At 40.7% G+C, this 13,541-nt stretch overlaps 1 protein-coding gene across 19 annotated transcripts in view; it reads left to right on the plus strand.

Moving 5' to 3' along the window:
- Positions 1-13,541, plus strand: part of PCDH15 (protocadherin related 15) — a 647,566-nt gene that overhangs the window by 354,009 nt on the left and 280,016 nt on the right. For 17 of the 19 annotated variants that reach the window (XM_079976223.1, XM_079976213.1, XM_079976221.1 and 14 more), the window contains 2 exons: positions 9,703-9,717; positions 10,708-10,773. In XM_079976223.1, the coding sequence (XP_079832349.1) occupies positions 9,703-9,717; positions 10,708-10,773 (81 nt within the window). The remainder of the gene's footprint in view (positions 1-9,702; positions 9,718-10,707; positions 10,774-13,541) is intronic. The other 2 variants (XM_079976219.1, XM_079976220.1) reach the window with 1 other exon arrangement.

Below are 13,541 nucleotides of genomic sequence, written 5' to 3' on the forward strand. Positions count from 1 at the left end.
GCTGTAGTTCTGAATTCACTTACACAGGAAACGAAACAGGGCAATTTCCCCTTAACACTGGGTTGCTTAGATACTCAAATGACTTAGATGTATGCCTCTTTGCAGCTCTTTATTAGGAACTTGTACTGCAGCTTGTCAGGTTTTTAAAAAAGTGTTTTAAAGGGGAGTGGGGTGAAATGTTTAACCTAGTTTTTTTCAGACAATTTGGAATTATGTTCTGCCCTTGAGGTTATATAATCCGTTGAAAAGCCATTTATTTGCTTTTTTAAAAAAAATAAAGAAGAAAAATTATGGACGTTTTTTTTCTTTCTTTTTCTATTTCCAACAAGCAAAGACATTTTATTTATTTATTTATTTATTTAATTTGTATATCACCCTTAATCCATAGATCTCAGTGCAGCTAATAGCATAAAAATACAAGATAATGCCCCGATATGCCCCACGGAGGAACTTAAGGTCCATAAATAGCAACACCCTAGGGGTCCCGGGCCCTAAGGAAGTCAGATTAGCCTCAACCAGAGCCACGGCCTTTACAACACTGGCTCCAGCCTGGTGGAACGCTCTGTATCATGAGACCAGGGCCCTGCAGGATCTAATTTTTTTCCTCAGGGCCTCTAAGGCAGAGTTGTTCCGCCTGGCCTTTGGCTTGTAATCAATTTGATTCCCTCCCCCTCTTTCTTTTTTCCTTTCTCCTTCTGTGTTGGAACTCCTATTTGGGGACTTCCCTGGCTTTTTTCTGGCCCATGTAGGACCAGTCTGGATAGTTAGCCTTGGTTAGACTTGACATTTTCACACACATCCCCCAAGTTTTTCATTGAGTTTCCACTGAAATGAGGCTGTAGTTTAATGTTTTAATGTTGTATTTTAATCTTGTTTTTTAAGCTGTATTTCAATCAATTGTTTTTATATTTGGTGTTAGAGCCGCACTGAGACCGAACTTGGCTGGGGAGGGCGGGGTATAAATAATTTATTATTATTATTATTATTATTATTATTATTAAACACATAATAAAAACAATAATGTGACATTGACATGTGATTATTGTGCAATTGGTTCAATGGGGGAGTAAATTCATAATAGTTGACATTTAAGTCTCTTCCAATATAAACCCAGTGCAAGTTTTTTTAGTCTCACATGAGATACTTGTATAGCTTTCTGTTCCCAAACAAGATTTTTCCTTGTTTACATGGAGGCAAAACATATCAGCCACAAGATGATACACTTTCTGTTAGTGCTAAATATTGTGTGATACTGCACACTTGAAACAGTTAGAGCAATAGAACCCAAAACCCAGAAGAGCTCACCATAGAGACATTTCTCTCCCTTCCAGTTATGAAGGAGAAAGATCACGTTACTCTAACTGGGTAGAGCTTGGCCCTATGAGATCTGTAGTACATCATTTGGAATGAAATACTCCATGCTTGCAGAATGCCTCTGGCCTCCTTACCTTATTTCTGGCTTCACTGCAGTGGCTATAGTTCCATCTGCCAGCTATAAGAGCAAACATCAGTCATTGCCAAGGGTAGAATTGATTCAAGTACAGTCTCTCTTCCTAGCTTTCCTTGGAGTTGTGTTGCTAAGAGCCAGTAGGCTATAATGTTTTTGGAATGCTTGTTTATTGACACATGATTTCCAGTTTGATTAATGCTGGGGGAAATGGCATGAGATCACGATGCCACAGAGAACTGTAGCCCAGATTTTCATTTTTAAGAATGATGTTCATTGTGTGTCTGTTGTATAAGACAATCGATCACAAGGAATAATTAGGACAATAAAATGTGTGTGTGTGTGTGTGTGTGTGTGTGTGTTTAAAAATGCAACATATGTCTAACATTTTATTCATTGTCTGCAATTTAAATTGCAGGAATACCTTAAAAGGAAGTGAAATGTTTCCCCTCCCGCTCAAAAAATGCAAGAGAATACTTGCTTTTTGTATTGTACATAGGGTCATTTCCTTTATTACTTCTACAGCATTTGGCAAAATGTTTTGCTTTATCTGCATTGCTACCCTGTGGCTATAAAATCTAGAATCACAATGGATTTGGCATATTTTACTTATCAGTAAACTGGAAAAATAAACTGTGTGTCCTGTCATACACATCACACATCAAGGAAAATGAGTAGAATAAGAAGAAGAAGAGTTTGGATTTGATATTCCGTCTTTCACTCCCTTTAAGGAGTCTCAAAGCGGCTAACAATCTCCTTTCCCTTCCTCCCCCACAACAAACACTCCGTGAGGTGAGTGGGGCTGAGAGACTTCAGAGAAGTGTGACTGGCCCAAGGTCACCCAGCAGCTGCATGTGGAGGAGCGGAGACGCGAACCCGGTTCCCCAGATTACAAGACTACTGCTCTTAACCACTACACCACACTGGTGTATTGCTTTAACTGGTGTGTGTGTGTGTGTGTGTGTGTGTTTACCTGTCTGTTTACATTAGACTCTACTCCAACATTCCCCAACCTGGTGACCTTCAGATGTTTTAAACTACAGCTGCCTTCTTCCCTGTTCCATTGGCCATGCTGCCTGGAACTGATAGGCGTTGTAGTCCAACAACATCTGGAGGGCACCAGCTTGGGGAAAGCTGGTATGTTTGGATATTGGGTGTTCTCTGCTAGTTTCTATCTTCCCAGGCTCATGTGTTTTTAATTCGCTGAAATTTCAGATGATGTTGTGATGTTGTCTTCACACTTGCATTCACTTGCATTCTAGAACATTTAATTTAAAGTGCTAACAGCAACTGAAAATATAGTCATGGGTTATTTCATTTAATTAATACAATTTTTTTCAAAGAGTGAGAATTTTTGAATGTTAATGACAGGCACACATTTCAGTGTTGCTGATTATGTCAACAAGTTCAAATGCCTTTTATTTGTTTGTTTATATTATCCCCTAACTTAAAGTTTCCTATGTGCTTTTTGCAAGCATGTCATTGTACCTTGTTTTAAGGATCATTCATTCTTCATAAAGCACAATCGACCATTGTGGGGCTGTGGCTAATGTACAAAGATAATTATTTCACAGAATTAGGAAGCAATCCTGTGTGCAAGACCTTTAAAATAGTGTTCTCTGCTGAGTTGCCAGGTCCCAGGACTGAACTCTAGGGGCTTAGGATCCAGCCTGCCGCCCTTCTCTGGTCCTGCCCCCAGAATGCCCTTCAACTGAAACCAGGTTGAGCAAGTTACGCCAGTCTATCTTTGGCTGAGCTGGGGTTGTGGAATTAACACTGGCTGAGTGAGTTATCTGTTGCATCCTAAACTATGCATCCCAGAGCCATAAGATTGCAATCTAAGAAAGTGCAGAGTGAAGGTCAGGTCTGGCATAACTTCTAGTATTAGAGAATTTTTGATCCATCTGAGGCATCAGAATGCCATGAGCTGGCAGGACACCAAGGAGGGGGAAGGGGATTCCAGCAAGGGATGTAGCCATGATTGGTACACACTGGGGGAAGCTGAAGATGGTGAAGGGGAGGTTGGGGACATAGGATGCACTCAATGGACATGAGAGGATGTTGAAGGGGCAGCCAAAAGTACATGGGAGCCAGGGGAAGTGGACACATCACCAGAAATGGAAGTGCCCCCTTCTCTGGAACACAACAGGCTCTGTGGTGTTGTGAACAGTGAGAAGTGCACTTTAAGAGACTGAGACAGGCAGGAGAACACAGTCCAGCTTACTAGTTGATCAGGTGAAGATAATGGGACTCATTAGGTCCAGGAGGAGGTTTGTTTTCACTCAGCTTGATTGAGCTCAGGGCAGGTGATGGCCATATGCTTCATTAAGGGTCCTGGAACCTGGCAACTCAGCAGAGCAACAGCCACACAGCTGAAGCAAGTTTTGGTGTGTTAAATAAGATTGGGAGGGGAAAAGAGAGAAGCAAGGCAGAGTCTCTTTGTCTGCTCGACCGCCTATCAAAAGGCAGAGGTAAGCAAACTGGCTATACTTCAGTTCTTTTATACAAGGGGAGGCCATTATGTTCCATCAGCCACTAGGGTATTTAATACAACATCTGTCTCTCAGCTCCTCTACACCTCAAACATCTTGTTCAATGGCTCATTCCCCATGTTTGATGGGTTCCAGGCAAAGTTTCTCTGGTCCCTTTTACAGGTTTCAAATTGTGTTCCAAATGCAATTCTATTTTTAGAGACAGGTGAATGCCCTCTCTCAACAAAAGCATGGTGGGCTGCCCTGAAATACTGGTTTAAGATCTCAGTCTTTGGCCTAGGGAAAGGGTTACATCCACACCTAAACAACGAGGAGTTTATCAGTTCATGGATGAACTTTGTCTGCTCAGTCTTCACCGTTGGTGGGTCACGGCTTGACTATTTTGGGAATGCCACCAGACTGTTTCGGGAATGCAATATTGGGACTGACCCTAGGACTCCAACTCTGGATCTTTGTCAGAGATGAGAACCTGGCTTTACAGTTTGACTTTGAACCTTTCTCATTGCATTCGACGTGAATCTGTATTTGATAATAGGATTGCCTGACTCTTCTCTAACGTTGCCTTTGAGACTGTGGTCAGTACAACTTTTAGTTTAGTGCACATGGCAAGTGGCAAGCAGCATAGTCTATCAAGATTTACCTCAGAGAATGCCAGGCTTCAGGACACAGAGGTTCATTATGCTAATCTGCTAAACCACTGTCTTTAGTGCAAAAAGTTAAATAAAGAAATTTATGAACTTTTTGTGCTTAAGTTGGCTTTTCAGAATTGGTGTTTATTTTAAAGTATCCAAGATGGAGATGTCACTTCATGCCAAATCAGGAGGCACAAAAAAATATATATGGAGGTATCGCTGAATTTCCTTCCTAGGGCCACCCCTATAGTAGAAGCTAGAGTAACATGTTGGCATTTGCTGGGCTGCAGTATTGAGAAGTGGGATGGCTGGCATATTGAGTGGCTGCTGATTAGATAGCTGCAGCTTAATTTTTGCTTTCTGAGTCCCATCTTGTGAAGATGGAGATGCCCCCCCCCGGGGGGGGAGGCAGAGGATCAAGCTACAAACAAAATCAGACTGTATTGAAGGAAAACACAACTGGCACAAATGAATTGAGGGAGGATTGGCATTTGGAAATAATAGAGAAAAATTAATGTTTGGAAGAACTTGTTTTTGAGAGGATGGGAACCTATTTTGTTCTACTGAGTCTGTCTATTTCAATATCGTTATGCTAGAATGGTAGAATCATAGAGTTGGAGTGGACCCCATGAATCATCTAGTTCATTTTCCTTCAATGCAGGAATGGGCACCCATATGGGGATTAAACCAGTGACCCTGGTATTATCAGTGCCACGTTGTAACCAACTCAGTGTGTGTCTGGGTGTTCATGTATAAGAGGTCACTTTCACATAAATATACATGACTGTTAAACTAGGATTTGGCAGGCACATTTACGGTAAATATTTTACACCTCTGATGAAATATATTTGAGGATGTGTTTGAGCATAATCACAATCTGCTGTCTTTCTTGGGTCAAGTAATTGGCAGTATGCCAATTACTTTAATTGTGCTACTTCTTTGACACTTAAAATTGACGCTTTCTGTTGAGCCACAGTTTACTTTTTATTAACAACATAAAAATGGAAACAATGAGGAACAGTAAGAAAATGTATACATTCCCAAGTGTAGAGTTGTTTGTGACGGCATGCATAACCACTGAAAATCCAATTGAATGAGTTGAAGTCCCCTATAGACCATTCGTGCACAACATGAGGAAGGTTGGCGGGGCGTGTTCCCTGCCCCCCTCTATTAATAGAGCATTTGCATGTTCTGGCAAACATCTGAACACAGGAATGTTCTAGGAATGTGTCTCTTTTTAAAACTATACAATTCGGTGCCTCTTGTCACTTTCAATAAGATCTCCTAGGAGAATGGAACGGAAATAATGGTAACAAATGGTGGGGGGGGGGGAGATAGTTTTCATTCACTTCTCCCATTCATTTATCTATTTTCATTTGTTTCTCGTATAAATTAATTAGAAACTAACAGAACTGCCTTTGCTTAAATTTTCTTTAGTTTCAGAAATGCAATAGGCATGCCTTGGAGATTACAATGAAATAAATATAGTAAGCAGAAGGAGACATCTAGGGCACGTCCAACATCGGTCCTCAGAAACCTCAAGTTGTTATCAAGGCCCACTGGTGCTGATGCCTGTTGTGGATTTGGCCCATACGTATATCCCAGCTCATTTTTTTTATTATTACTTTCTGTAGGGCCACCACTTTAAGTACCCCTCCCAATGTTCTGCAAGAATGCTGCACCAGAGCATTATTGCAGGAAATTTACATGATTGGTGGCTACAGCTGCCTACTGCAGACTGTGGTTCTTCTACCACTACCAGTCTGGCCCCTGTGACTGCACAGTCTTTCCTATTATCATTCACTTGTAGGGTTGTGGTTTTTGGTTTTGTTTGTTTGTTTGTTTTGCATCATGATCCTTCATTCTAGAAAAATTAACATCAACATGTTGTGAGGAAGATCTAGGCTGGTGTCACTGAACAGGTATTGGGTTTAGATATGGAAACCTCAGGTTGTAATTCTTACTTGGTCACACAGTTAGGTAGGCATGGTCACATTACTCTTTCTCAGATGGTGAAAGTGAAGTTAAAACATGCACTTCACTTTGAGGTCCTTGGTGATGGGATAGAAAATTTTTAAAATAGCATTTATTCGTCTTTGTTTTCATTTCTTAAACAGGAAATGAAATTATAGAGTGGGAAGAAAATATGCATCTTTTTTCACATAGAGGCATCACAAGACTAAGGTGGTAGCTGTGCTTTGAAAATGTGTGTGGTTTATTATTATTATTATTATTCCTGACACTCTTTTCAGCACAAGCAGAGAAAGCGTGCGTGAGAAAGAGATACTATATCAGTATATATGTCCAGTGTTCACTGACTTGAAAAAATCTAATTTTTAAAAAGCCCAGTTCTTGAACATGGAGTGCATCTTGTTGAACTAAAGGATGTAGCAACAAATATATATCAAAAACTGCTTTGTAAATAGATATCCTTGAATTCTCCAAGGTATGAAAATAAAAGCTGTGATATACAAGCAGCATAAGTGCAAGGCATGAGCTGAATTGTCTCAGTATTTTAAGCAGCATCACAGACACAAAGATAGAAATGCTTCTTGAGGATTGCTACTGTTCATGTATGATGTGCATTTTAATTAAGAAGATGCATGTCATCTGCCAGTGGCGTAGTGTGGGGGGTGCAGGGGGGCCAGCCGCACCGGGCGCAACATCTGGGGGTTAGGGGGCGCAAATCCACGGGTTAGGGGGTGCAAATCCATGGGTTAGGGGGTGCAAATTACTTGCCTTGCCCCGGGTGCTGATAACCCACGCTACGCCACTGTCATCTGCAATTTGTCATCTATATTGATTTTTTTTTTCTGCCTGGCAATATTTGCAAGCTCATGTAAATTCAATATTCTCTCATCATTGTTTTGTGAATCCCTTCTAGCACTCCTTTTACCGCCTTCTTGTCCAAGGTTTCCAGCTTGAGCAAAGAATCTCATTAGTAACAAAGATTTAATGCCGGAGATAGTTAAAATCTAATGTTTGTGCATAATCCTTCTGTGTGCTGGGTCTCAGTGTAAACATGCCCCTAGTGACATGTACCGTATTTTTCGCACCATAGGACACACTTTTTCCCTCCTAAAAAGCAAGGGGAAATGTGTGTGCATACTATCGAGTGAATGCAGGGGGGGAGGCAGGCGGGGAAAGCCCGCAAGAGCCGCACACGAGCTCCGTGCACTCTTGTGGTCTTTTCCACAGGAGGGAGAAGGGACTGACTGGCCAGGAGAAGCCACGATCTCTTTAAAGGGGTTGCACGGCTTCTGCGGGCTTTTGCGAGAGGTGAGGGAATTCCCCCACCTCCCAGGAAAGCCAGGAGAAGCCGCGATCTCTTTAAAGGGGTTGCGCGGCTTCTGCGGGCTTCTGCGAGAGGTGAGGGAATCCCCCCACCTCCCAGAAAAATACAATTGGTGCGAAAAATACGACAATTGTAAAAGAGAACTATAGTTTAACCTGGATATCTGGGATTTCTAATATTAGCAGGCAGGGACATCTATTTTCATTTGGCATCACTTTTGCACAAATTGATTCATAAGTCCATTCATTCCCATTTCCACGTCATTCTGCAGTAACTGATGAAGACCTGCAATCCTGATTATATTTTTTCACCAAAATAAACATTTCTGTATGCATTTGAAACTAAAATATGTACATTTTGGTTTGATTTGCTTGTCTTCTTAAGCCGATTACTGTATATTCAAAGGTGTGTGAAAATCAAAGAATGTTATATTAACCTTGGAAGGGCAAATCGGGTTGGTTGCTTTATAACATGGACTGACTGAAGGAAATCCTCAGAGGTCCCTAATACTCAGTCTATGATGGAAAATTTGAATAGAAGTGAATTTTACTTCTGCAAACTATGTAGTTAGAAAAATGGGTTTGGTGTGTAAGGAAATTAGCAGACATATTCATGGAATAGGGCTTTTCTCTTTCCTTCTTCCTGTGACTTTGAAGAGTCTGCTAGTCCTGCCTTTCACTAAGCTAATCTTGTCCAACCTGTTGCCCTCTGGATGCTTCTGACTACAACTCCCTTGGGCTCAAGCCAGTATGGTCAAAGCTGACTGTGTTTGATGGGATTTGTTGTTTAAACAGCTGATGGGCACCAGGTTGGGATGGGTTGCACTGACTGGGTCAATAGGGATTTGACCAAGCAGTGTCAAGATGGACTGACTTCCTCCTGTCACTTGTAGTATTATTTTATCCTTTCGTCAAATGGAAATTAAACGGGCATTTCCATTTTGTCAGTTTCGAAATAATGTAGAGTTCAGATATTAAATTCTGGATAAACCTTAATAGATGATGTGAAGTTTCATATTCTTCATTAACTTGGTTAATGCTTGCATAGTTTTAATTCTGTTAATGTTTAATTGTTTTTTTTAATGATTCCCCCTATCTTTATAGCTGTTCTTATTTTATTTGTAAGCTGTGCTGAACCCCGTCAGGGAAAAATGTGGGGTATAAATTTACAATAACTATATATCTTCACTTCCTTACAATTCTATGATTTTTAAAGTTGTAAGGGTCCCTGGGGGTCATCTACTCCAGTCCCTCACAATGCAGGAATCTCAGCTGAATCATACAGATCATGAGATGGTCACCCATCCCCTCTCTTTAAAAGAACAAATTAGATTTTCCTTCTGCTGCCCATTGCTCTGAAAACATCCAACACTTTTACTTGTTCTTTTATGAATATCAGGTTACCTCTTGCCCTCTTCAGTGTAGAGGTTTGCAGATTATCTCACACAGAGCCTCGAGCTCAGCAAATACTATTCACTTCAGTTGGGAGGGAAACTCTACCGCAGTTGCCTGTCCACAGAGTTGAATGGAGAAGGCTTTGCATGAATGCAAGAAGCTGCTGAATCAGAATGAATGATTATTTCATCTATTGTAGGCTGTGGATGGTTTCTGTATGAAATATTACACACTGCAATTACCGTGTTTGTTAAGATTGTCCTGGGCTCTTAACAGCAACTTCTCTGCTACACTGCGGTGAATAATATACATATATTTCCTCAAACCTCTTGTACTGATTTATGTGTCTTTAAAACTTTCTCTACAAACCACAGCAAAATCTTACTTATTTTCTTTCATTATTCTGCTCTGCTTCCACTGATGACTCTTAACTTCCTTCCAGACTGGCAATATGAGGGTAAGATAGCAAACAGTAACTTCCTGAAAATTGCTTGTCTGTTTTTACTCTGTTTAGAACTTTATTGAAATTCTGTTCAGTCACTCTAATTAGAGACTTGTGTTGCAATTAAATTTCAATTATGTTTGTTTCTGTTGTGAAGCTTTAATTATAATTTATTCCTTTTAATCATTCTTTTGTGTTATTCTTTTGGGTTAAATTACCATCACATTATCACTGTCCTGATTTCTGTTTAGCACAAGGACTTCTGCTTAGCACAACACACAATTTTAAAAGTAGCAAGTGAAAGGTACTGTTTTGTGATGTGACAAAGACTTGGTGTTTGTGTACATGACATAATTTTTTAGCAAGTAGATGCTAGTATCCTAGTAAAACAATACAGATGATGGCCTGGTTTGCATGTAAGGTGAAGCCATGGTTTATAAACTATGGATTGTATGCAACAAAGTCATGATTTGAGTGGAACAACTTATTCTTGTGCAACAGAACTTCTACTCCCTCTCCCCTGGAAACCCCCCCCCCCCCATATCTACTCTGGGGTTCCTTGCAGCCTCTGGAGCAGATTTGGGGTTTTGGGGGGGGGCATGGGGACATGAGAGAGAGGGGAAATTCTGTTGTTCTGCTTATGCAATGACTCCATGGATTAATTTGGTCATCTGAACCCAACCCAGCACCTTAACCTTGAACAAACCACTAAAAACCACAATCCATTGTTGTTTTGCAAATCTTGGTTTATGTTAACCATTGCATAGTGTTACATGTAAACCCAGTCCTCGTCTGAAAGCTGTTAAAGTCAGGTACAAGAGCCTATGCTAAAACCTTGCTAAGAAAAACCATTATGTTACGAGGGGTTCACTTAATTAAGAGCTAGGTAAAATCTGGGTAAGTACTTTGGAAACTGGTCGTTCCTATTGCAGATTTATGACAAAGATTTTTCCACCATCATCATACTCTGCGATTTGATGTAACTTTTTATTTTCATATTTGTAGACTGCAAGTTGGCCAGGGCAGGTCCTCCAGCAACAATAGTTCCAATTGATGAAGAGAGTCGGAATGGTGAGTACGCATTAGATGCTAATAATGGGTGGAAATCAATGTCATGCAAATATGATTGTTCCCCTCTTCCCTCAAATGCTGTTGTGGGAGTTCCCTGAACCTTCCAGAGTAGATGTGGAGGAGACACAGGGGGGAGTAGAGGGACTTTCCACTAGTGCACCAGGTTAGCTGAATACAGCCTCATGCAGTTCGTTTTATTTTTCAGTCTTCAGTGAGCACTTTTTTAAAAGTTGGTGATACCAAACTTTGAAAGCCAATTATTTGGCTTCAGATTGCCTGGCCAGGCTATGGAGTCCCTAATAGCTAAAAGAGCTGGAAGTTTAATCTCATTTTGCCCCAAGGAGTTTAAGATCCAGTGCTGTTTGATGCTTCTGTGTGGTGTGAACTATTGCTGAAGCCTCTGGCGGCATGGCTTTTAACAATACACCGTTCTTTCTTCCTGTCTCTGTCTTCTTGTGCACTTGTCCACAAAAGTCATGAAAGGCTAGACGAGAAGGAAATGAAATTGCACAGATAGCTTTGCCTTGACTGACAACAGCTGCACCAGAAAGCCACGGCTCTCTCTCTCACACACATATATCCGTACACTTTTTTTTAAAGCATATTGTACTACAAAATGAGAGTTGGCACAAAAAGCAACAAGAGTGCATCTGTTATTAAATAAGCACCATTGTGTTTGCTAACCAAAGTAAAATATAATTTGCTGCTGCTTGCTTCAAGTCAAATTTATGATTTCATCTCTCATATTCATTAATGCTGTAGTAAAGGTATTTGCCATAAGCATTTTCCATCTGGTGAATGCAAATATACTAAATGTTAATGAAGATATTTCTGTCTGAATGGTGTTCCTTTCACCCAGAGTGTAGTTGATTTTTTCTTTCCTTATTGCTGCCAAAAAGCAGTCATTTATTGCAATTATCTCTTTTTGCTTAAGGATCATGCCAGTGTGTTGTCAGTTACTGGCACATAAGAAGGGCTGTGTAGGTTTGTAATGCTGTTTTTTTATATTAAAAAAAGGTCCCCATGTTTCGTTTAAAGAAAATGCAAAAGAAAATAGACATTTGCAAATACTTTGGATGTAAAATAAATGCTGAAATGTACTTGCGTTTCTTATCTGAATGAATCATAGCCGTCTGCTTCCCTAATGAGATAGAATGCTGTTTTAAAAGTGCTGGATATGTCTCAGAAACAAACTCCAGGTGATATACACATACCTGCAGTGTGCCACTTGAGACTGCATCCATGGTTATTATGTGATAGTCCCATTTATTCTAATGGAATTTTTTTCATATGCTTTGTTACAGATACTGATGGGTGAGGTTCATATTTTATATTTAGAGTCTACACATTTGGAGTGCCCACACACCAACTCTGTGCAGAAATTTTGATAAATGCAGAGAACGTGGAGGCAGGGCTAGAAGCCATCAGCCTAATTCCCCCCACCCAGCTTGTCTACAGCAGGGAGATAATTGGATATGGGCAGCTTAAGCCTTATTGAAGTACTTGTTCTTTTGTTGTTGTTGTTGAGTCGTTTAGTCGTGTCCGACACTTCGTGACCCCATGGACCAGAGCACACCAGGCACTCCTGTCTTCTAGAATGGGTGGTGGTGGCTGGGAAGCTCCAATGCTAGCCAGGGGTCACTGCCAGCCACCACAACATTCCTACTGAAGCAAATAAATACTTAAAACAGGGGCCCTAAGTTTCAACAGAGTAGCAATACAAAGAAGGCACATTAAAGAAGAAAGCTCTTAATGTCACGTAATATGCATTCCTGGAAAGGAATGGTGCTTCTGAGCTTTCTCAGAAATGTACCTTGGTGCTGCAAAGGGTAGGATTAATAATTATCTAAATGCTGAGGAAACAGAATCAGGAAACAGAAAAACAGAAATTGTGTGGTCTGTAGTCAACATTTGCAGCTGGAGAGCAAAGTTTGGGATCACCTTCCTTTCCCCTTTAAAATTCCAATTTTTTTATTAAAAGTCATGAACTGATTATGAGGATAGGAAGGTGCATTGCAGATATCACAAACATTAGCTGCATTGACCCAACTTTAACTCAGAACAGACACATTTAAATAAATGGGCCTTAGTTAGTCCTGACTATTTCCCCCTCCCCCAGTGGTTTGAGTAACAGTTAGCTGACTACAACCCTGTGTTTCCTTCGGTCCCCATCCCCCCCCCCCACACATTCATGCTGAACTACCTTAAGTCTCCACAGAAGCTCTGGAGGAAAGTGGAAAACCTCAGGCTGGGAGCGGTGAATATAGCCATTCAGACCTATCTATTTGGGCCTCAGGACTCTCCTTCAGCCATCCACCATCTCCCACCACACCCTTCACTGGCCTGGCTGAGTGCTTTAGCCTGGCCAGAACGTGATAATGCTTCCTGTCTTCTGCATGGTGAAGTGTGCGTGGAAACCACTGACTTCCACACAACTGGAATAAGTGTACAAAGGAAAAAGTCACATACACTATTTTCACCACTTTTGTCTCTGCCCCATTCACTACTGGAATGCTAACCCCAGAAGACTACCCATCAGGTTGAAAAAAATTCCCCAGTCCAACTCTAGAGGGAAAAATGAAAATTTCTTTGGCGAGTCATAGCATAACTATCAACTTAAAATAGTATGTTTATCTTCACCCTGAAACAATCAGATAAACATTTCGAAATGCAGTCTCTTCAGCTACTTTAAAGTGGCATTTATGTCAACTCTTTTTCTATAAGATAAAATAAACTTGGCAAATGCTTTTCTCGCTTAAGTTACTTGA

This window comes from Podarcis cretensis (assembly GCF_951804945.1).
Source record: "Podarcis cretensis genome assembly, chromosome: 5".
Taxonomy (NCBI): domain Eukaryota; kingdom Metazoa; phylum Chordata; class Lepidosauria; order Squamata; family Lacertidae; genus Podarcis; species Podarcis cretensis.